The 21700-nt window shown below is 38.7% G+C and overlaps 2 protein-coding genes across 9 annotated transcripts in view; one reads left to right on the top strand and one right to left on the bottom strand.

Moving 5' to 3' along the window:
- The window catches only part of PDSS1 (decaprenyl diphosphate synthase subunit 1), a 32477-nt gene extending 14547 nt beyond the window's left edge, over positions 1-17930 (top strand). For all 4 annotated transcript variants that reach the window (XM_081115560.1, XM_081115561.1, XM_081115562.1 and 1 more), the window contains 6 exons: positions 1188-1299; positions 1397-1506; positions 8196-8276; positions 8377-8490; positions 14280-14360; positions 17487-17930. In XM_081115560.1, the coding sequence (XP_080971686.1) occupies positions 1188-1299; positions 1397-1506; positions 8196-8276; positions 8377-8490; positions 14280-14360; positions 17487-17627 (639 nt within the window). In that variant the 3' untranslated portion in view covers positions 17628-17930. The remainder of the gene's footprint in view (positions 1-1187; positions 1300-1396; positions 1507-8195; positions 8277-8376; positions 8491-14279; positions 14361-17486) is intronic.
- The window catches only part of ABI1 (abl interactor 1), a 93569-nt gene continuing 89614 nt past the window's right edge, over positions 17746-21700 (bottom strand). For all 5 annotated transcript variants that reach the window (XM_081162970.1, XM_081162972.1, XM_081162971.1 and 2 more), the window contains one exon: positions 17746-19851. In XM_081162970.1, the coding sequence (XP_081019096.1) occupies positions 19676-19851 (176 nt within the window). In that variant the 3' untranslated portion in view covers positions 17746-19675. The remainder of the gene's footprint in view (positions 19852-21700) is intronic.

The raw sequence follows: 21700 nt of genomic DNA, 5'->3' as shown, positions 1-21700 counted from the left end.
AAGGGAGGGGGGAGAGAGATGGAAACATCAATGATGAGAGAGTCATTGATCGGCTGCTTCCTGCACTCTCCCTGCTGGGAATCGAGCCTGCAACCTAGGCATGTACCTTGATTGGGAATCGAACCTCAGTCTCCTGGATCATAGGTTGATGCTCAACTGCCGAGCCACACCGGCCAGGCACTAATTTTAGGTACTAGAGAATCAAAAGACAATAAATGCTTTAAATGTGGCTTGTTGAAAATTCTATGAATTAAAATTTCAGTGAACACTTAAAACTAGTTACAAACTCTTAGGCATATCTTTCAGTGTGCAAGTCAGTGTATTTGATTATAGCGTATAATTCAATTATATCTAATTTATGATTAGTTGCAAATACAGTATGGGCATCTACTCACAATCTAAAGAAGATTGGAAAAATATTGATTATCTAATATTCAGTGAAAAAATATTTTGTGTAGGAATGAGGGGCAGTGTAATATAGTGCAGGGAGCATTCAACTTGGAGCCCGGATTCCTTGGTTTAGTTTTCATTGAGAAAATCATGTATTGTGCCCTGCGCTGGGGTAGGCTAAGTCCTAGCTGGGATAATTTCCAGTCTGAGCTCTCAAGGAGTTCAGTAAATAGAAAATCACTGATTGAGGAAAAGTGCACACACAGCATTGTGCGAGGGGTGCTGTGCTCCCACGGAAGAGAGGCATCTGATCAGACTGAGGGACCTGAGTAGACTTCCTGGAGGTGCCATCTGAGCTAATTACACAAAAGAGTGCACGATGAAGAAGGGGAAGGACTTTGAGGGCAGAAGCAGCCATAAGTGCAAAGGCACAAGAACACGGTTTGAGGGAAGAGCGAATGGTCCAGCATAATTAATGTGAAGGCAGCTGCTCTTGGGGCCCGGGCATGAAGCTAGAGGGTGAGATACTTTCCATCTGCTGGCATCATTTCCTCAGCTCTGAAGTGGAGAGCTAGACTGGGTAAGCTCTGAGAACCAATCCATCCAAACAGTGTGCCAAATCTGCACACTGTTTGGATGGATTTTTACAAAATCCTGCTGAGCAAGAGGAAGGGGAAAACTTACACCTAAGATCACCCCTTCCTCGCATTCTGTTTGTATCTTCTGAGAAGTCATCTTCATTGTTGGTGCCATCACTCTGACACTTCTCTGAAAGGATTTTTCTTTTTGTTTTCTAGGCTGTCCTTGCAGGAGATTTAATTCTTTCTGCAGCATCTATAGCTCTGGCACGAATTGGAAATACAACTGTTGTATCTATTTTAACCCAAGTTATTGAAGACCTGGTGCGTGGTAGGTTAATTCTGACTTCTCTTCTTTTTTTGTTTCATCTTAGTACTTAGCCAGGCAATAAAACCATGTCTCAAATGACCCCTTTCCTTCTTTATAGGTGAATTTCTTCAGCTAGGGTCAAAAGAGAATGAAAACGAAAGATTTGCACACTACCTTGAAAAGACCTTCAAGAAGACTGCAAGTCTGATAGCCAACAGTTGTAAAGCAGTATGTACGTTCTGTCTTTTTTCAAGTTTAAATAAAAAAAGCCTCATAGCTCTTTCTTGGGAGCTAATTCTCCTAGAAAAAAAATTCACTGGAGAACCTTAAAATAGTACCCAAAACCCCAAGAGGTCATTGAGAAAAAGAATCAATCGTCACACAGTGGAGAACTCGTGCTGTGGTTTTCGTATTTCTGTCTTCTGCTACGCAGACATTCACTTTTTATCTCCTCCCAAGAGTTTAATCAAAATAAGCTTTACTCACTAAATCTAATTTCCAAACTATGTTACCTTTAGGACAGCTTATGAATAATTCTCATGACTGTTGTCCCACACACTATTTCTGACATTGTACCTTTAAAAAGTTAGGAAGTGCTGTGTTCTTAAATATATACCCAGGAGAAAATGTCTAACTGTAGTACTAGATTGTAGTAGTGTTCTGTGTCCTTTTTTAAGAGTAGTAGGTCCTCCCATTATTTTTACGTGAAATATAAGCCATTTTTCTTCAGGATATAAATTAAGCGCAAACCATAACTTTTTCTTTACTTAGCATTCTCCCTGGCCTTCCCTCCACATACTTTGCTTTTTTAAAAGCTCAGTTAGCATTATGCCTAATCTGTAGGCTACAAATGTGTAGTATCCAGTGCTAGCCCATAAATGAGAGTTCTTTCCATAGAATTATCCCTGTAACGTGTCTCCACCCAACAGGTGTAACAGATGAAACCTGGGCAGGAATAGTGCCTTGTAATTAAAGCAACAAGAAAGAAAACCTGTAAGGGCAAGTGTCAATTGCTGTCATGACACACTTTTAACATAATTACAGGTAAAGAGCTTTTCCTCGAGCCTCTCAGGTAAAAAAGTCCCTTGCCAATAGTGTCTCTATTTTGAAGTGTCAAGAAGTGGATAATTGTGAGCCAGAAAAGAATGAGGACATTTTCTTCTGAAAAAAGACCTAATGAAACCCTAAGGAATGTGAATTATGTAGAACATGCTGGCCACGATTTTAGCCACTTTTCACTAAAAGGTCTATTTTTATTTCCAAGAAATTGCAAGTTTTTTTAAAGAGAGAGATGGATGAAAATATGATAGACACAAATGCCAACTAAAAGAATAACCTATTTAAAATGGGTGCCAGAGAGCTATTCCATTAATTGATCACGCCCTTGATGGCCAAAGTTTCTGTGAAGATCAAGATCCATCGTTATAAGGCTCCCTGGTGTGTTCAGTGAAACTCGCTGATGATTTCACAAGCTTGAGCCTGCAGTTAGAAGCAGTGCCAGGTAGAGGGGCTGTTGGAACTAGAAACACTGAGAATCATTGTCCACACCAAACAGACACCCCATAGGCACATGGCAGCAGCACCACTTGCAGCCAGAATACAAACTAATGCCCTCAGTGATCGAATCCTAGCAGAGGGCCAAAGAGATGGGCCTGTGCCATCCAAGAAAGGCTTGTGGTCACTCCTCTGCTTAGGAGCTAGGACGTTACGGCACGTGTACCGGTGTGTAAAGGGCACCTTGTTCACAGGCCAGCAAGCAGGCAGTGGGTGTAAGTATTAACCCAGCTCCACCCCATTAAAAATGAAATGTCTTATGCTGTCCACTAGGAGGCATGCTGGCATCACTCCAGAACCACCCACTTTCATGGGATTTATTCCTAAATTCTAGCGTATTAGAATAATAAAGCAAAATCAGTGTGGCCCTCTGCGTAAGTTTCTATATGTAAGTGCCTGTGGGTAGAAATATTCCAGAGGTGTTAGATGTTTTCAAAATTGCCATTTTTATATAGCCCTGGTATTTAAAATGCAAATATATGTGGACTCCAAAACAGTGCATGCAAAGCAAATTAGGGATGCCAAAAAGAGGGGATAAAGAGAGTTTAAACATCAGGATTATTACAGAAGAACTAATGGAATTCCATGATGTTACGGAATTTGAAGGAAATGTAGCAGCTTATAATTCATTCTACCAAGGACACCATTTTTTCCCCATTTTTAACCATTCATTGTATTTTTAGTGGAAATAGTATTTAAGAGAGGGCTGTCGGGGATTGTTTTGTCGCACTGATTGATACTAAACTAGAAGTAATCTCAGATGGTTGGCTACTTATGTACACAGTCATGCCAAATGCATTCTGTAGCCTACCAGTGAAGGCTGGCTTGTTCTCCAGACGATCTGAGGGGAGTGAGATCTGAGACGTCTGGTTCCCATCCAGTGTTACTTGTCTTATAGTGGCTGAGCTGGGATTTGAACAGAGAACTGGGTATGGTATTCCTGTATTCGTTCATTTTTCCTCTTTTTTCTGAGTGTCCTGGAGTCAATGAGCTATTTCCCTATTATTTAGTTTTCAAAGATACAGAGTTCTGCCACAGAATTGTATGGGGGTAATATTTGCAGAACACTGTTTTTTCGTTATGATACTGTTATCCAGTCTACAGATAGACCTTATTGGATTTTGCCAGTTGTTCTAATGCTGTTACAACAAATGGAAACATTTTTTTCCTGGTCCAAGATCCAATCCCCGGTCTCATGTTGCATTTAGCTGTCATGAATCTGCGGTCTCTCTTGTTCCAGAGCAGTTCTTTTTTCCTCCTACTAGTGATGTTGACTTTGGTCACCTGGTTGCGGTGGTGCCTGCCAGGTGTCTTTACTTTCAAGTTCAAACTTCCAATCTCTGGTTTTAGTCTATTTATAATCCTTTCCTGAGGCAGTTACTACTATGCTGGTTGACAAATGAATAATTCCATTCCCCTACATCACATTTCTAGGGCTGAGTTAGTATTTTAAGGAAGATTTTTGTCTATATGGACTCTTGGGTTCTTATTTTATTCTTTGGATTATAACCCTTTATTGTTATTTATTTTAATGCTCAATTGCCCCATACTTGGCCAGTGGGCAAGGGAAGGCCCTTCAACCTGGCTTTCCCTATGATTCTTTCAGCACTTCCCTCGTTTCTGGGAGGCTCATCTGTCCTTCCAGCACTGGGACCCATCATTCTCCAGGATCCCTGGTTCCTTTTGCTGGAAAATGGTATTTAGAAACGAAGATGTGGGCACTAGATATGTTTGTGGAACTCTAAATTGACAGCTAGGAAATACATGTCTGTATGACCCATGTATATGGGTATATGTATATCTGTCCTTCTGCATTCATCTGTATTGGTTCAAAACCATGAGGTATCATCATACTGCTTGCTCCAAATCCATCGAACACCACGGATTCATGATTTATTCCAGCATTCTCTTTCCATATTTGTAACGCGCATCCCCAGCAAGAAACCTGGCTCCCATTCTCCACAATATACTTATTCACTCAATCCTAGGATATACCAGGGGTGTTTAAAAATTGGTAACTCACATCTCTGTGAAAAACAAACTTAGTAGCTAGAGTTTAGCATTTGTTTACAGTTGCTTCTATCTTTAGCCTGTGGATAATATAGTCAGAGTTCTGTGTTCAAAAGTTACCTTTCTCCTGTTTCAGTGTGGTTATTATTTGCAATATAGTTAGGTGTTTTTTTCTTCCGTGTTAAGGGTTCCCTCCCATTCTTACTGATTTTGGTTTTTTATTTTGAAATTATTGTTGTTTGGGGCGTGAAACATTAATGTAGCTCCAAAAGTCAGAACTGTACAAAAAGGTGAGCTGCCCTCTCCTCCCCTCCCGTTCCCACCCCCATAAGAAACCAGCCTCATTGGTTTACGGCTCTCCTTACACGCGTGAGTAGACGCATGTACGGTATTTCCCCTTCTTTCTTACAACAAAAAGCAGTATGCTGTATTATGTTTTGTTGGTTTGTTTTGCTTTTGCACCTTGCTTTCTTCAACTAACAGTATATTATGGAAATAATTCCATGCTGATTTGTAGAATTGTCGTCATTTTTTAAACAGCTACTTTGGATCCCATTGTGCGGACATACCATGGTTTACTCAGCCACTCAGGCATTTAGGTTTCTAGTAGTTCATGATTACAAATACTACTACAACGACTAACCTTGAGTAAATGTGTTTTTGTATTGCTAGAGGTGTACCTTCAAGGTATATTTTAAGATAATTGTAGATGTTTTGTTAAAGATGCCTCCATAAGGATTATACCATTATGTGTTCCCACCAGCAGCTGGTGAGTCCCTCTTGCCTGTTTCCCCTCAGCCTCAGGGAATGTGTCATAAGACTAAAATTTTTACCAGTCTGATGATAGATGAGAAATGGTAGTGCAGTGGAATTTTAATTTCCATTTCTCCTTTCTGGGTGAAGTTGAACATCTTTTGAGGTGCTTAGCCATTTTTACATCTTTAATTTTTGTGAATTGTCGATTCATGTCTTTTGCCCATTTTCTGATGGGTGTTTGGTCTTCCCCCCGCCTCAGTTTTAAAGAGCTCATTATATATTAAGAAATTAGCTCTTTATCTGTAATGTTATGTTACATACATTTTATGTTGGTTTTTAACAAAAAACTGTGTTGATATTTTTTATGTGATGGTGGAGCTCCAATAATCTCCACTATTTTTAATAAATAGGACCACAATGCACTCATGTATCTGTCAGAATATAGCTTGTAACTTACAGTGACACAAACACATTTCAAAGACAGAGATTCTTGATAAATATCAATTGCCATGGCTCTGCCCTAAACACTACTTCCTAATCTTTTTGAGACAAGGCTCATGAGAATCTTACCAGAGGTGTGGCCTTTCCCCAGAAAGATGCCCATGTGCTCACCATGGCCTGGCTGTGGACCTGCTTCAGACACAACAGGTTGCTGAGCTCCATTTTCTTTTACTTAATCATTCCACCCACTTCCAGAAAGAGATGTAGCCTCTCTCCTCTGGTGCTGAGAACAAGCTGCGTTCCGTTCACGTCAACACACCTCCTATCTGGTTTTGCAGATTGCTTCGTTTTTCTGGTTGTGATAGGACAGATCCAGAGAGTACTTATGTGGGTTGGGGAGGGGGGGTGAGGAGTGGTCTTTACACTGTAGTAGTTGAAATCTGCAGAACTGTCCCTCCACAGCGTGAGGCAGAAGTTGCCCACTGAGAAGCAGCTTGTTTCCATGTCTGCCAGCACGAGAGCTGGAAGTGGGCGGTGCAGACCTCAGAGCTTTGCGCTCACTTGGGCACGTTACTTGAACTCTGCGCTTACATTTTGTTGCCCATGAGAAGCAGCATTGCAAACTGAGTAAGAAAGTAGTCTTTGGGGCCAGACCGTTGAGTTCAAATTCTGATTCTACCAGAGGACCACAGAGGGCCCTGGGACTGAGGTCAGGGGACAGGGTTCTTTACCATCAGTGACCCGTTACAGAAAGGAGGCTGAAGAGCTCCATCTGGCTTTCTCATGGGGGATCAATATAGACGTTTCCTCTCTGGCGGAGTAGATGTCTTTCCCCTTTCCCCGTTTTGGTTTCTACTGTCTTTGTTTCCTAAAAATGTGCCTGGGTCTGCTTAGCATGCTTAGCAGAGCAGCAGGAACTGCACTCAAGTGGCCAGTGCCAGCTAGCTTTCTTGAAGTTTTAAGAAAGACTTAGCTAAAAGTCTTATTTCTCCCTCACTGGCAAGGTAAAAAAGAAATATGGAGGGAGACCTTAGGACCGGGGAAGATCCTTTTATAATGAAAAAATAATATCTATGTCTGAAGCATGAGGCTTGAGGCAATTACAGACATACAGAGAACTGCATTTCAGAAATAAGTGAAATCACTAAAAACTTATTAAAAGAAAGGATGACAAATGGGGAAATATATATTGCAACATTGTGTGTACGGTAATATTATATACCTACCCTAAAATAAGGGCTGAATCAATAGAAAAATAAGTAAAGCCAACGTTTGGGACAACTGAGTGCTAGAAGCCAGGATTTCACATATTGGAGTCTGTTTCTTTTGCATGTCAAAAAATTAACCAGCAGGACTGATCTAGGGTAGCGTGGCTTTTCCTAAGCAGTGGGAAAGAGGGTTTATCCTGTGAAAGAAGAAAGAAAAAGGGTAGTTTTCTTAGAATTTAAGAAAACCATCTGAGACTGAAATCCGTTCATTACAAACAAGTATAGTTGACCCTTGAACAACACAGGTTTAAACTGTGTGGGTCCACTTATATGCAGATTTTTTCCAATAAATACTGTAAATGTATTTTCCTTGTGATTTTCTTAACACTTTTCTCTAGCTTTATTGTAAGAATACAATATGTATAATATACATAATACATATAACATGCAAAATATGTGTTAATCGACTGTTATTGGTAAGGCTTCAGTTAGACTATTAGTAGTTGTTTTGGGGGAGTTAAAAGTTATAGGTGGCCCTGGCCAGTGTTGCTCAGTGGTTACAGCGGCAGCCCAAGCACAGAAGGGTCGCAGGTTTGATTCCTGGTCAAGGGCACGACCCTGGGTTGCAGGTTCGATCTTGGCCCTGGTTGGGGTGAGTGCAGGAGGCAACCAATTAATATTTCTCAATCAGTGTTTCTCCCCCACCCCCTCTAAAAATCAGTATGTGGATTTTTGCCTGGGGGTCTGCTCCCATAACCCCACATTGTTCAAGTGTCAGCTGTACTTGTACATATTTGGTCTCCTGATCGCAGTATTTCCTGGTTGTGCACAATCTAGCCTCACCGCCTCTTACTCAAGGGAACAGATGTCTGACTCCTTCCACACAGTGGTTGGCTGCCTCACTCCTGCCTGCCAGCCACTTATCTCAGAATTCCCTTTCTGTTTCAGGTCTCTGTCCTAGGATGCCCTGACCCAGTGGTGCATGAGATTGCCTATCAATATGGAAAAAATGTGGGAATAGCTTTTCAGGTTGGTCCACTTTGTAAGACTGGTCTGTTAGTACAGTGGGAAGCGTGGCCGTGATGTTGGGATGGTGGTGCTTATGACATTCCTCTTGTCCTTTCACTAGCTAATAGATGATGTGTTGGACTTCACCTCATGTTCCGAGCAGATGGGCAAGCCAACATCAGCTGATCTGAAGCTCGGGTTAGCCACTGGCCCTGTCTTATTTGCTTGTCAGCAGGTAGGTTTTCCACAAGTCCCTCTGACCCTCTGCAGCCCTACAGAACCAGTATCCTCCAGGCACAGCCCATGGGAAGGTTTAGATAAGGAGAGTTCAGGAAAGCATTTAGATAAGAGACCTTTGATCTGGATTTGATCCTGGCTCTGTGACTGACTGTTGGGGCCAATCATTTCACCGCTAAACTTTATCTGTTTCCTTATCTGTAAAATTGAGATTACAAGCTTCTGCTAGGGTTGTGGTGAGGATTAACTGGATAATATTCATGGAGATACTTTGTAAGTTAAGTGTCATATGCATTTAAGGTAGCATTATGATTATTTCCATGTATTTGGAGCACTGACAAGGTGGTTTCCACATCTCAATTATAGGGCTGGACTTTGGGTGTGCCTCAGAACCCCTTAACAAGGCACAGGAAGGGCCTCCAAGCATAAGAAATTCTGAGAAATTCTCCAGTTCTAGAAGTTTAATGGAACTGTTTGCTGCTCTCAGAGAGCCTCGGCCACTGCCTCAAACTGTCAAGAAGTCAGTGGAACGCACTGCTAGAACCACATAGTTCCTCCTTTCTCCAGATTGAGGGGCTGTCAATTAAGGAAGTAAGTAAAGCTGCCTTCATGTTCTTAATATGGATGAAAAGCTTAGGAAGCTTCAAAGATGCTGCAGTGACTTGCAAGGCAGACAGTTTCGGAGCCTGCTCTGGACGCTTTGGTTGTGCCAAATGTCATTTGGAATAAATGGGACATTGGCTGGTATTTGGACATCTTTTTGATAGATTTCATCTTAGTAGTATTTAATTCATTATTTTGCAAAGCAGTAAGATGTTCATCACCATGCCATGAAATTAAAAATTAGCTCTCTGGTCTGAAATTTTAGTAACTTTTAGTCTTTCAGAGATTTTGCCTCTATGCTTTTTCAAAATTTACAAAGATAAATCATGCCTTCCATAGAACTCAGTGATTCTATTTGCATATTATAGAAACCAGTGACCTTGCTTTTGATCAGTTTCTGAACCAAAAAAGGAGAGATTATCTTTTTTCCACTATCTAGTAGAGCCATAACCAGGGCAATTCTTTCAGAGGAGGCTGGCTGATGGCTTGGTTACTTGGGCCAGGTTACTTGGGCAACACACTAGTGGACAACAGTCAGTAGAGGATTGAGGGCTCTGAGATGTGGGAGCACTTTGTGGAAACATTTGTCCTCATTAACAGGCTCCATCCATCCTCACGATTTTGAGGCAGAGCGAGAAGTGAAAGGTGTGCTATCAACAGGTCTTTTCTCCTATTGAGACTAACTCACCAGCCCCAGAATTCAAGAACGTTAATTCATGTGCCGGGTTCTGACAAAAATTTATAAAACCCCATTGTATATGTTAAAGCATGAGTGAGGAACATTTTCTTTACCGTTAACCCACAAAAAAAGCAGAGGATTCATGAGTCATATAAAGGTATGCCTGAGGTTAGAAACATCAGTCACTGGCAACCATCTACACAACTAAAAAATTACCCTTCTCCTCAGACCCTGGTTAGCAAATGTGAATAAATAACAAGATGCCTGGCCAGCGTGGCTCAGCAGTAGAGCATCGACCTAGGATCCTGGAGATCGCAGTTCGATTGCCGGTCAGGGCTCATGCCCGGGTTGTGGGCTCGATCCCCAGTCAGGGGCATGCAGAAGGCAGCCGATCAGTGACTCTCTCGTTGATGTTTCTCTCTCTCTCTCCCTCTCCCTCCTTCTCTCTGAAATCAGTAGACATATTTAAAAAAAAAAGAATAAGGTGAACTGAGTACACTGGGAGTCGGCCAGCTCAGTCAGGATTCCTTCAGCAAGGCTCTGAGGTTATCGAGCTGACTGAGGAACAGGCCTTTCCCTGAAGCGCCCTGCAGTCTACTAAAAAGCAGTCTTAATCATAAGTAACTGTCATGAGCTCCATGGTACTAAGTTGACAGCCGAGTCCTACTTAAACCTGAAGGTGACTGAGAATGGATGCCTCTTTTGATTGTGTTTTACTATGAATATATTTCAAAAGGAACTAATTTGCTTTTTTCTACACAGAGGAGTAATGAGTAATTTTGCCTTCAGGTATAATGGACAAAGACAGGAGGGAAATGGACCCTCCTACGTAGATTTGTCAGTAATCTACAAGAGACTGAAAATGCTAGTTTAGAAAAAAGAGCAAGGAAAAGGAAAGCTTACAGCACCCCAAACCAGTTCTCCCTGGGACACCCACTGTCACGAGGCACACACTCACCCTCAGCAGACAGCACTTCTCCCATCCGCCCCGCAGACAGTGGGAGGAGGAGTTTAAAGGCACTTTGAAGCCCCAGAAAAGGGAACAAAGAATGAGGCCGAGCAGGAAGTCACTCTGGACAGGACCTGTTTCCTAAGTAGACTGATTGTTCTGTCTTGTGGCACATGGACAGAAAGTTAGATATGTATTTATAAATTGTTTTCAAGAAAGACATCAGGAGTAGACTCTACTAAGGATTACATTGTCAAAAGGGATTCTTGGCCAAAAATTTGTTTGGGATAAAACAAGTTGCAAAAATAACAATGTGCAGTATCTCCATTTAATGAAAATGCATTGTTTTCATAGTTTGCAAAGGATTTTTTCATACATTACCTCTAATCTCACAAATCCTCTCCTGTGGTGGGTATGTCCATTCTACAAATAAAGTGATACTCAAACTTGGCCAAAATTAAACATTCAGTAAATGGCACAGCAGGCAGCTAAACACTCCAAGTCTTCTAAGACCACTCTTCATTTTACTGCACAGTGTGGCATTACTGCCACTGCTATAAAGGCTGGTCTCCAGGAGGTTCTCCCACAGAGTCGGAACTGGTGTGCTCGGCTCCGAAAATGCAGAAGACACTCAAAGAAGAGTCCGTGGGTCAGCTTTCATTATTTGTGCTACTTAGTGGAGTAGCTGGTTGTAAGATGTTTGTATTCTTTGTCCATAGGCAGGTGAGCTTGATTTGCAGATTAGGAAAATCCATGTTTGAACTTCTCCACTTGTGAACACTGAGTCTCACTGGACCAAGACAATCAACCTTGGGAAATGGCTTTCCTTTTTAACTCAGCACAGGGAACTTGGCATTTGTTGAACCCAGCAACTTGACAGAAACTTCCTCTCAGGAATTACTGTTGTTGACACCTCTCTGAACGGGTTTTTTGACAACAGTTGGTACAGGGGGTTTAAGAAGTTTTGGGATTTCCAGAGAGGCCCCAGTGATGACAGTGTCCTTCCGTGAGTATGTGTGTACATATATTCTCTAAGAACAAAAACCTCACGTTAAATCTTTAGAGGATATAGGTTTCAGATTTTGGAATCTTCAGAAACAAAATGGAAGTGGTTTTTTGGGGGTTTTTTGTGAGACTGCATTAGTGAGTTCTCAAATACCCTTTAAGAGACCCTTTCCTTTCTCCTGCTGCTCTTCTTTGCTAAGTCTTCAGGCCTAAATGTCAGACTAGCTGTACCTCAGCTGCCATCACCATCACCGGCCCCTGCACCAGCTGCACAGGCCTCTGCTATTGTGACTAGCTGGTGCCTTAAAGTGACCCAAGTTTTAAGCTTACTCGTTTATCGACCCTTTGTAGTTTAAGTTTTACAGTTAGAATGATTCATCCGCAGCTGGTTTTCCTACTCTTAAAAACAGAGGCTGAGCCAACAAAACTTTTCTTATTTCTCACTAAATCTGCAGGCAGGCAACTGCTCTTCCTGTTAATGTTTCTCGTTTCTCCTCCACATACACACAGAGGGGACAGAGGGAAGAGATGGATGTTTGCATAGTAACACTGCACACAGTACATGTTTCAAAGGAAGGATGTATTCACACTTAATGCAAATATTTTTTCCAAACTTTGCTTTCTCAATGCTTTTTATAGTAAAAGGAATTTAAAAACCATCCAGTCAGCACATTTTACCACACTTGTTGGTATTGCACAAAAAGCTCATAACCATGAACAAGGTGATTTTACCAGATGCCCAGCACAGTATCACGTCAGCTTTGAGGATATAACCTAGAAATCCAATTCTGGAATGTGGTATTAATAAAAAATGCCTTTTAACTGTTAAATTTTGTGGTTACATTTTTAACCACTAAAATTTATTTGAATTTTCCTGATTTGTTTCCTGTAAAACTTAATTATTTTATTCTTTAAAAACCAGTAACTAAAGCAAATTACTGGTTTTCATTTAAGAACTAACTGGCTGCTGGCTCTTTGATTATGGGCATGTTGGCAGCCTCTACATGTTTAGAATTTTGTTTTGACCCATACTTTGCTCTGAAAGGAACATTCTTAATTCTTCATCTGCCATCCTCTGGTTGAGGTTTTTCTGTGTCCTATTTTTTCTTCTACGATTACCAACACGGTGGTGGCGGTTTCAGGACAACAACTTATTTCACCCTCAGGCTCGCTGCCAGGGAAAAACTGGCAACTGCTTTAAGCACTGACGTGTCCAAAACCAAACACCATTTTAATTCTTACTTCATGGAACCATAAGCTGTTAGAGCTACTGGATTTCAGGTCATGTAGTTCAGGTCCTCCATGACACAGAGGAGGCGGCTAGGGCCCAAGAGATTAAGGAACTCACTTAGCTGTCTGTGGCAGCCAACACTAGAGCCTGGATCTAGAAATGGTGTCCTGGCTTCCTAATTGTTAATGGCAACAATTCTCCTAAATTGTTTCTAAGTATCATAGAAGATAGATTTTTCTCTTCAGTGCCTTTTGTGCCTGTTTTCTTTTTTCCTCTTATTACCATCAGGTTAACACTGGTCTTTATAATTTACTAGAATAACCTGACTGGTATTTCTACCTCTCCTCTAGTTCAAGTTTTCAACCTTGGCTGCACAATAAAAACACCTGTAGAGTTTTTAAAATCCTGACGCCAGGGCCAGACCCAATATAATCAGAGTCTTTGGGAGCAGATCCAGGCACCTGTACTGTAAACCTCCCCAAGTGATTCCGGTGTGCAGTCAGCATTGAGTACTGCTGCTCTAATCCAGTCCACTCTACAAGCTGCTAAGGCAGAGCTCTGCTCATAATACCTGCTGCTTAGAAACCTCAGTCGCTGTTAAGTGTCACTCAATTCAATACTAAAAGTAGAATGCCTAATTCCCACCCTCATCCTAGCCCAGTAGTTCCCAAAATGTTGGCAGACAGCAGAACTTGTGAGAAATGCATACTCAGGCCACCCCCACTGAATTAAAAACTTGGGGGAGCCTGGCCGACGTGGCTCAGCGGTTGAGCATCGACTTAGGATCCAGAAGATCGTGGTTCAATTCCCGGTCAGCGCACATGCCCGGGTTGCGGGCTCCATCCCCAGTGGGGGCGTGCAGGAGGCGGCTGATCAGTGACTCTCATCATTGATGTTTCAACTTCCTCTCTCCCTCTCCCTTCCTCTGTCTGAAATCAATAAAGACATATTTTTTAAAAAAATAAAAATAAATAAAAACTTGGAGGAGAGGCCCAACAGGCCTCTGGTGCAATCAAAAGTTTGAGAACCATAAAAGAAGTCAGGAGACTTTAGAGATGTACTTTGTTTCTTCATCTCTCCTACTCAGCATCCGACCAAAGGTAGAACATGAAAATGAACACTGTACAACAGCTGTGTCCCTGGGCATGGAAATTGGATTTCTTTCTTAGGTCTGCTTCTTTAATTGCTACAATTTACTGCTCCCCTACATCAACAAATCACCTTTTTGTTTTTCCCTATTGTTTTGTATTACTACAAACTAGTATTAGAAAATTTGATTCTGCCAGGAGCAATAAATAGGTTTTCTTTCTTTATGGTTAGTTCCCAGAAATGAATGCTATGATAATGAGACGGTTCAGTTTGCCAGGAGACGTGGACAGAGCTCGACGATATGTACTACAGGTAAGATTATTTTATAAAAGGAAAAAGGCAGCAACAGATACAATGTGGAAAAGTATTTTTAACCAAATAAATAACAATAACATTACATGTTAGATACAAGACCAAGTTTAGTCCATTCTTGATTTGACAAAAACTGAAAAGGAAAAACTTGTATAAGTCATTTTTCTTCCGGAATTCTTTCCACTGATTCTAATTTAACTGGCCTTGGGTAGGGACTGGACATTAATATTTTTGAAAGCTACCTAAGGATTCTAACGTGCAGTCAGGGTTGAGACCCATTGATTTGGAACCAGTCTTCCCACATCCATCAGTAGCATGACGATTCTCCCAGCCATCCAGACCTAATCCAAGCCCTCACCCTTGCCACATGGGTAGACTATTTATTACAGCAGTCTACTCCAAATTGGTCTTTTCCTAGTCCATCCTATGTAACTGCCTTAAAGGTGTAACGAAAGGAATGTTATGTTGCCCGGCTGGCGTGGCTCAGCTGTTGAGCATCAACCTATAATCCAGGAAATTGTGGTTTGATTCCCGGTCAGGGCACATGCCCGGGTTTTGGGCTTGATCCCCAGCAGGGGGCGTGCCGGAGGCAGCTGATCAAGGACTCTCATCATTAATGTTCTATCTCCCTCTCCCTTCCTCTCTCTGGAATCAATAAAAAAAGTTTTTTTTAACAAAAAAAAAAATGTTAACTTCAAAAAGTAAAGCAACATAGGCAAACTAAACTGTTGAACCTTCGGCACTATAAGCTTATTTCATATATATTGCCACATATCCTCAGACCTTTTCTGTTGAAGCCAGATCTTTCTGTATATTTTAAGTTTTGATGACTGTCTTGAGAATGAGCTGTTTCTAAGATCCAAATCTAAAGTCACTTGGAACCAATAGATCTAGTTAAAGAGATGAAGTGAGCAAACAATTTTTAGTAAGCAAATATGGTATGAGATTTATAGTTAGTACAATGCTTGAAAGAATTCCAAATAATTACATTTTTTAAATTTCCAAAAAGCAAAACTCCTCCAAAGGATATATTTCTCTTTAACACTCTATACTGTTAAGCATCATAATTTGCTATGGATTATCACCTTTTTGGAGGATAGTTTGGCAGTAGTAGTAAAAATTCAATATGAGAGGGGCTGGTTTCAGAAATAATGGTATTACTGAAGGCTGAAGGGAGAAGTGGGACTGAAAAGAAATTAATTGTAGCTTTTATGCAAAACAATGAAGTTTCAGCAAGCCTAGGCATAAAAGCACTTAGGAAATAAATCCAAGATTGGTCTCTAAATAAATTCTCCAGTTCTAGCTCCCTTTCCACCCAGAGCTCCTAATTCCCTCAGTAAATATAAATGGACTACTAGGAGTTCTTTAGTAGGATTACTAATAGCTGATTAAAGCTCACCGAATGAGACTAAGATAAACAAGGAAGAAAAATATAATTAAGGGGATTCAAAACTACACTCAAAAAACAAGAACAGGGTATTATCTTTAAACCATGAAAAAGAATGAGCTCTGAGAAATTTTAAACGGCTGGAAACTAACTCCTAAGAAGAGTTGGAACATGGAATTGAGAAAATCTTCCAAAATATAAACAGCAAGGGAAGAAATGAGAAAAGCTCCTAAGAGCACCAGTATAACCATGTAATAAATACTAGCAGGCAGTGAGCAAGGCCTTCCAAATGATGAGGAAACATTTTAAACTTACAATTCTATATCTACTCCAATAACTCTGAAGGCAAAAGTCATTATCACACTTAAAGACCAAAAAGCTGGCTTCCAATACACATTTTCTGGGTGAGTTATTTGTGGATGTATATCAGCAAAAGTGTGAAAACACCAAGAAAGAGGAAGACATAGGTACTAAAACCAGTGGAATGAACCCAAGAGTTCAATAAAAAGTCATGCTGCGATGGCAGTTATACAAGAGCTACAAAAACAAAAAAGCATAAGTAACAAATAGAATGATTAAGGAATTAGAAATATTAAGAATCAGGAGCTTCTTTCCCAAAGAGGAAGAAAAGGAGGCAATTACATTCAGAAGTGGGTTCTGTAGTACAGTAAGGCATAGCCAACTAAAGTGTTATTTTGTGTCAGTTGGTATAGAAAATCAGAGGCCTTGCAACATGCTAGGAATATTCTACTCTTAGTGATAGAGGCATCATGAAGTTGGAACCATGGAGAAGGAAATAATAATTATTGACCTGATTGTACTGCGACTGTTTTTACATTATGGAAATGTAATCAGCTTTCCGTAAGGTAAAGTGGTCAGCTTTTAGTAAGAACCAACATAAAAAACATGGGCTACAAAATAGAATGCAAACCGATAGTGTTAAGGTGTAGTTGAAAGTGGAAAGAACGGGAGCATTCTTCCTCATCTACACAAGGTAAAGCGAAACTACATAGTGGCAAAAGCAGCAGAACTAAAGGCAGCAATACAGGCTGGGGCAAAAGTAGGTTTATAGTTGTGAGTACACGAAACAGTTTATTCTTGTTATTATTTATTAATTATTGTATTATTTACCATACAAGCAACTGTAAACTTAATCTTGCCCCACCCCCTGTATAATCAACTTTGGATCATAGGATGGGTGAGCTAAATCCTTCTCTCTCTCAGCAGAAAAGCAATAGATAACTAAAATTGATAATTAAGAAGTAAAAAAACCCAATGGATAAAAAAGGTGGTGCCTTTTAGAAGAAAACTGTTGATTTTCATCATCAGCTCTTCTGTACATTTTTATTATGTACATTTTTTAAAACTTTCACTTTAGATTTTTTTCATTTAAAAATTTATTATATAAATATTTTATACATGTAGAACTTTTTAAAAACTCTAGTACTTAAAATTGAAAATAGATGGCTATTTGACATTAATGAGTTAGTTGCTTTGCATGCTGATAAAGTAAAAATTTGCTTTAATCAGAGAAAAGGGCCTAAAAGAAGTAGGCAGAAGACGCAAGAACTATGAGTTGAACAGAGAACATTAGAAACATAGTTTGGCTGTTAACTAATCTAATCTCAAAAACATGTTTTAATTCATCATAATGAATTATATTTCTTTATAATTATAAATTACAAGAGCTGATCCAGTAGGTAACATGCATTTGTTCTATTTTTTTCTGTATCTCATAGAGTGATGGTGTGCAACAAACAACCTACCTCGCCCAGCAGTACTGCCATGAAGCAGTAAGAGAGATCAGCAAACTTCGACCATCGCCAGAAAGAGATGCCCTCATACAGCTCTCAGAAACTGTACTCACAAGAGATAAATGACAAGTCTTTCTATTATTTCTGGCAGCTATTTTACCAGACTGTGCCTAAAAAATTTTGTGGAATATACTTTGCTTCACGTGCAGATAACCAAAAATCATTTTAAAAAATCATTTCAACCTTAATGATGAGCAATTCTTTTTATTGGCAAAGTTTTTCAGAAAAGTTTTAAAATAATTAAATCATCTGAAACTATCATTCTAGTCCAGTAAATTCAAATCGAGGTATCTTGATGGTTATATGTGGTATTGTTTACACTATTACTGTTCACATGTAAAGCCATTACACAAATAAATAATCAATGTTAAAATTAAAATGGTTTATCTTGTTTCCGTAGGAGTAAATGTCAGAGAATTGTGAAGTCTACATTTCACACGGCATTAGATTTTAACAGTATCCAAAATTTCATATAGGAGAATGGTTATTATAAAAGACTGTACATAAAATTTAGAAGAGCTATATACAAAATTGAGAGAACATTCCACTTGAAAACAATGAAATGAAAAAGGTAACTAGCTGATCACTAGTGATACTGAAATCATGTTTAAAATTAACAAGGCAAAATGCATATGCAACAGTCACACTGATTTGGTAGCAATTGTCTTTAATTCTCAGAAATAAATGTTTTGCACCAGTCTTACCAGTTACTATGCTGTTACCATGCCCAGTACATAACTGCAATTTGAAATCCAGACAATTCCTCAATACACAGAAACCCACATTTGAGTGCTCTATTTTAATATTCTAGGCAATATAGAATTTATACACAAGAGAAAACATCCCTCTAAACCTCCCCTAAATTAAGAGGAGACACACAAAGTGCATGTGTTGCATTTCAATTATGTCAAAAGGCAATACAAATCTGTTGGTCAGGTATATCCCTGTTCACTGATTAATATATAACCCACCTTTTCCCCAATTATTTTAAAAATCTTTTTATGTTGCTAGTGCCAGGTAATGAATTAAATAATGCCTATTCAAAAATCAATTGCATCCACTTCTACAAAACAGTATGTAAAAGATACTTACAATGTACTTTCATTGAACAATAGCCCACTGGAAAACTGAAGGACTTACAAGAGCGATTCTTAAGAATTTTACCCACAGAAGTGAACACTTTTACACATTTTCTTAGCTCTGAAAAAAGTTACTTTAGAAAATCAATTAAGTAAATTGACTTGTAAATAACTTTCAGATTTTAAATCCGCAAAAATCAGACACATTTGATACTGGGACATGTTGAGATAAGGCTAAAAATTGTTTCCAAGTTAATATACTGAGAAAATAGAACCATAATTCTGCAATAAATCAGTATCTTTTATTTATTTTTTTAAAAACAAATCAGTGAAGGAAAGGACAAAAACCTTTGGTTCACTTATGTATTTGTGAATGGAAAAAATTTATAATGCAAATTCACTCATTAAAAAAACTTAGGTACAAATTACAACATTACAAATAACCCTTTGTTTTGTTTCACATGGAAACCTTAGAGACTCCATTCATTTCAAGAGACCTAAGTACGAGTACTCCAAGAAAATATTACACAAATTGGAAGCACTGGATTTTTTACAAGTATATTTCAATACATAAATTTGTATGCATGCTTTAAACAAATAGTTATATTTTAAGAATGAGAGAGTCTAAACAAAAGGTATGACCAGCACCAGCATTTAAGTTTCTGATTTTAATATTAGTCTGACATAGCATTAGTAACCATGCTGCACTGAAACATGTAATGGTACAATCTGAATCATGATTTGTTAAATATTATACCCCACACCCCCATAATATTTAAGCTGGTCATAAAGTTAACATTGTGTAAGTAAGTATATAAGCATAATCAGTTATGGACAGCCTCTTGTATAAATTGCTGTTCAGCAATACACAAACTGCCTCAAAGATTTATGCTTATAAGGTAGACATTCAATTATACCAATAAAACAGCATGTCCTGAAAATATGGGCACATTTTTTAAGACAATTCTGTTAACCATTAATAGTCCCACAGTAAGACTGAGTAATAGTAAGAACCTACTTTAAAAGCAAAAAAAATTAATCAGTATAGTGCATGATTGATTCAACATAGTTCCCAGGGAACAGACCAGTCACTCGATTGCAGACTCCTTCATACCAGCCATCATCATTCTTCTTTATTACGTAAATGATTGCACCCTCCATAAATGACAGCTCATCATCCTTGTCTTTTGTATAATCATATATTGCCACGACTATGGAGAAAAGAGTTGAAATAACAAGTGAGCTGCACTATAACCAACATTTAATTGAATTTAAAAATGCCAATTAAATCTATAGTAGAGCAAAACCAACTATTTTTATGAATATTCTTAACTCTTACATACATAAATATAGGTAGACCAGTGGCCAACTATGTACCTAAATCAATAGCTTGATCTTAGGGCCAACTGATAATTTAATCAGACTAGAGAAACAAATGGTTTCTACCAATCTATTTAGGGAAGATCTCTGAATTTTAGGGTTTATTAGATATCTCAATTCATTTGTTCAAATATCTACTAAGTGCCAACCGTATGTAAAACCATTTTTCAAAATAACAATTTGCAAAGCTGCATAGCCAATCAGTAAACCAGCTATGTAATTTGAAAATACACATACCTGGAGGTAAATCTCATCCTACTCATCCAAAGAAAATATTCATTTAATTTATGGGGTTATATTTAGAATATTTTAGAGTATTTACACACTTTAAAGGTCAATGGGATTTTTTAAAGGGGAAATAACCGAGTAAAGACCTATTAAGACTTAAAGAACTATTTGCAATTCTGTAGCATCTGTGATTATTTTGAGTTCAAAATATTCACTTGCTTTGCACAGTGTCATAGAAAGGAAAGGCATCAAAAAAATTACTAGTTTTCTAAACTACTGGTTCATGAATTTAATTATTTCTTCATTCTCCCTTCATAGCATAATTCTGAAATTATATGTAATTTTCTAGTAAATGTTAAATGGTATGTGATATGAATTTTTTTCATTGATTTGCCTTGTGTAATTTTTCTTAAAATAGAGAGTTCTTAAGACATTTAAGATGTTCTGGAACTCACTTTTCCCCCTAAAAAGGATGGCTACATCCCCTAATTATTCTGAATTGGGAATTATAATAAGGAAGAGACCTAAAGTACTAATCCATAGCATCATTTGCTAAATTAAAATAGGCAATCTTTTTTCCCTTTACAAAACACTAGATTAAGTAAACTCAACAAATCCATTCCCCTCTATTTTAATCCTGCAGCAGAATCATAGTATTGTGATTAAAAGCTTACATACAAAGTTGTCTTTAAAACCCCCAAACATAAAGAATAAATAATATTAAATTATCCTGGTATTATTTTTGTCTAAAAAGAGAATTTGAGTGATTGCTAGGTATAACAAAGAAAACAATGTAATAATAAAAAAGTCAATTATTAATTATTAATTTGTCAATATTAATTTCTTTGTATTCAGAGCCAAAATGGATTAAATTTTAAGCACTATAGACTTTTAAACTAATCATGACAAAGGCTCAACACCCTCAAAGTCATTTAGCAGAATAAAAATGTTTGTTTCTTCTTGCTTTTAGTTCCATTTATACAAGGAGTTGGTGAAAGTACTGAGCTCAATTAATAATGTTTTGATTTTCCAAGTCACCTTTGTAAATGAAACCTTGTCACACCCAACCTCTCCTCCCCAATGCACATATTCTCTCAAGTAACAACTCTTACTGCTGAGTAACCATTAACAATTCCATGTCCATTCTACTCTCCAGGATCCTAATATACAGATGTATAATCCTACTAAATATCAACTTTTTTATTTGGAATAGGGGTCAACAAACGATGGCCCATGGCCAAATCCAAGTCACTGCCTTTTTTGTAAATGAAGTTTTATTAGAACACCGCCACATCCACTCACTAGTGTACTGTTTATGCCTGCTTTTGCACTGTAACAGTGGGGCTGAGTAGTTGTGAAAAGAGACTATGTGGCTGGCAAAGCTTTAAATATTTCATTTTACAGTATATACAAATATTGAATCATTACACTGTATACCTGAAACTAATGTAA

This window comes from Miniopterus schreibersii, assembly GCF_964146895.1.
Source record: "Miniopterus schreibersii genome assembly, chromosome: 1".
Lineage (NCBI taxonomy): Eukaryota > Metazoa > Chordata > Mammalia > Chiroptera > Miniopteridae > Miniopterus > Miniopterus schreibersii.
The sequence above is the reverse complement of the archived record's forward strand: the minus strand, read 5'-3'. Positions and strand labels throughout refer to the sequence as shown.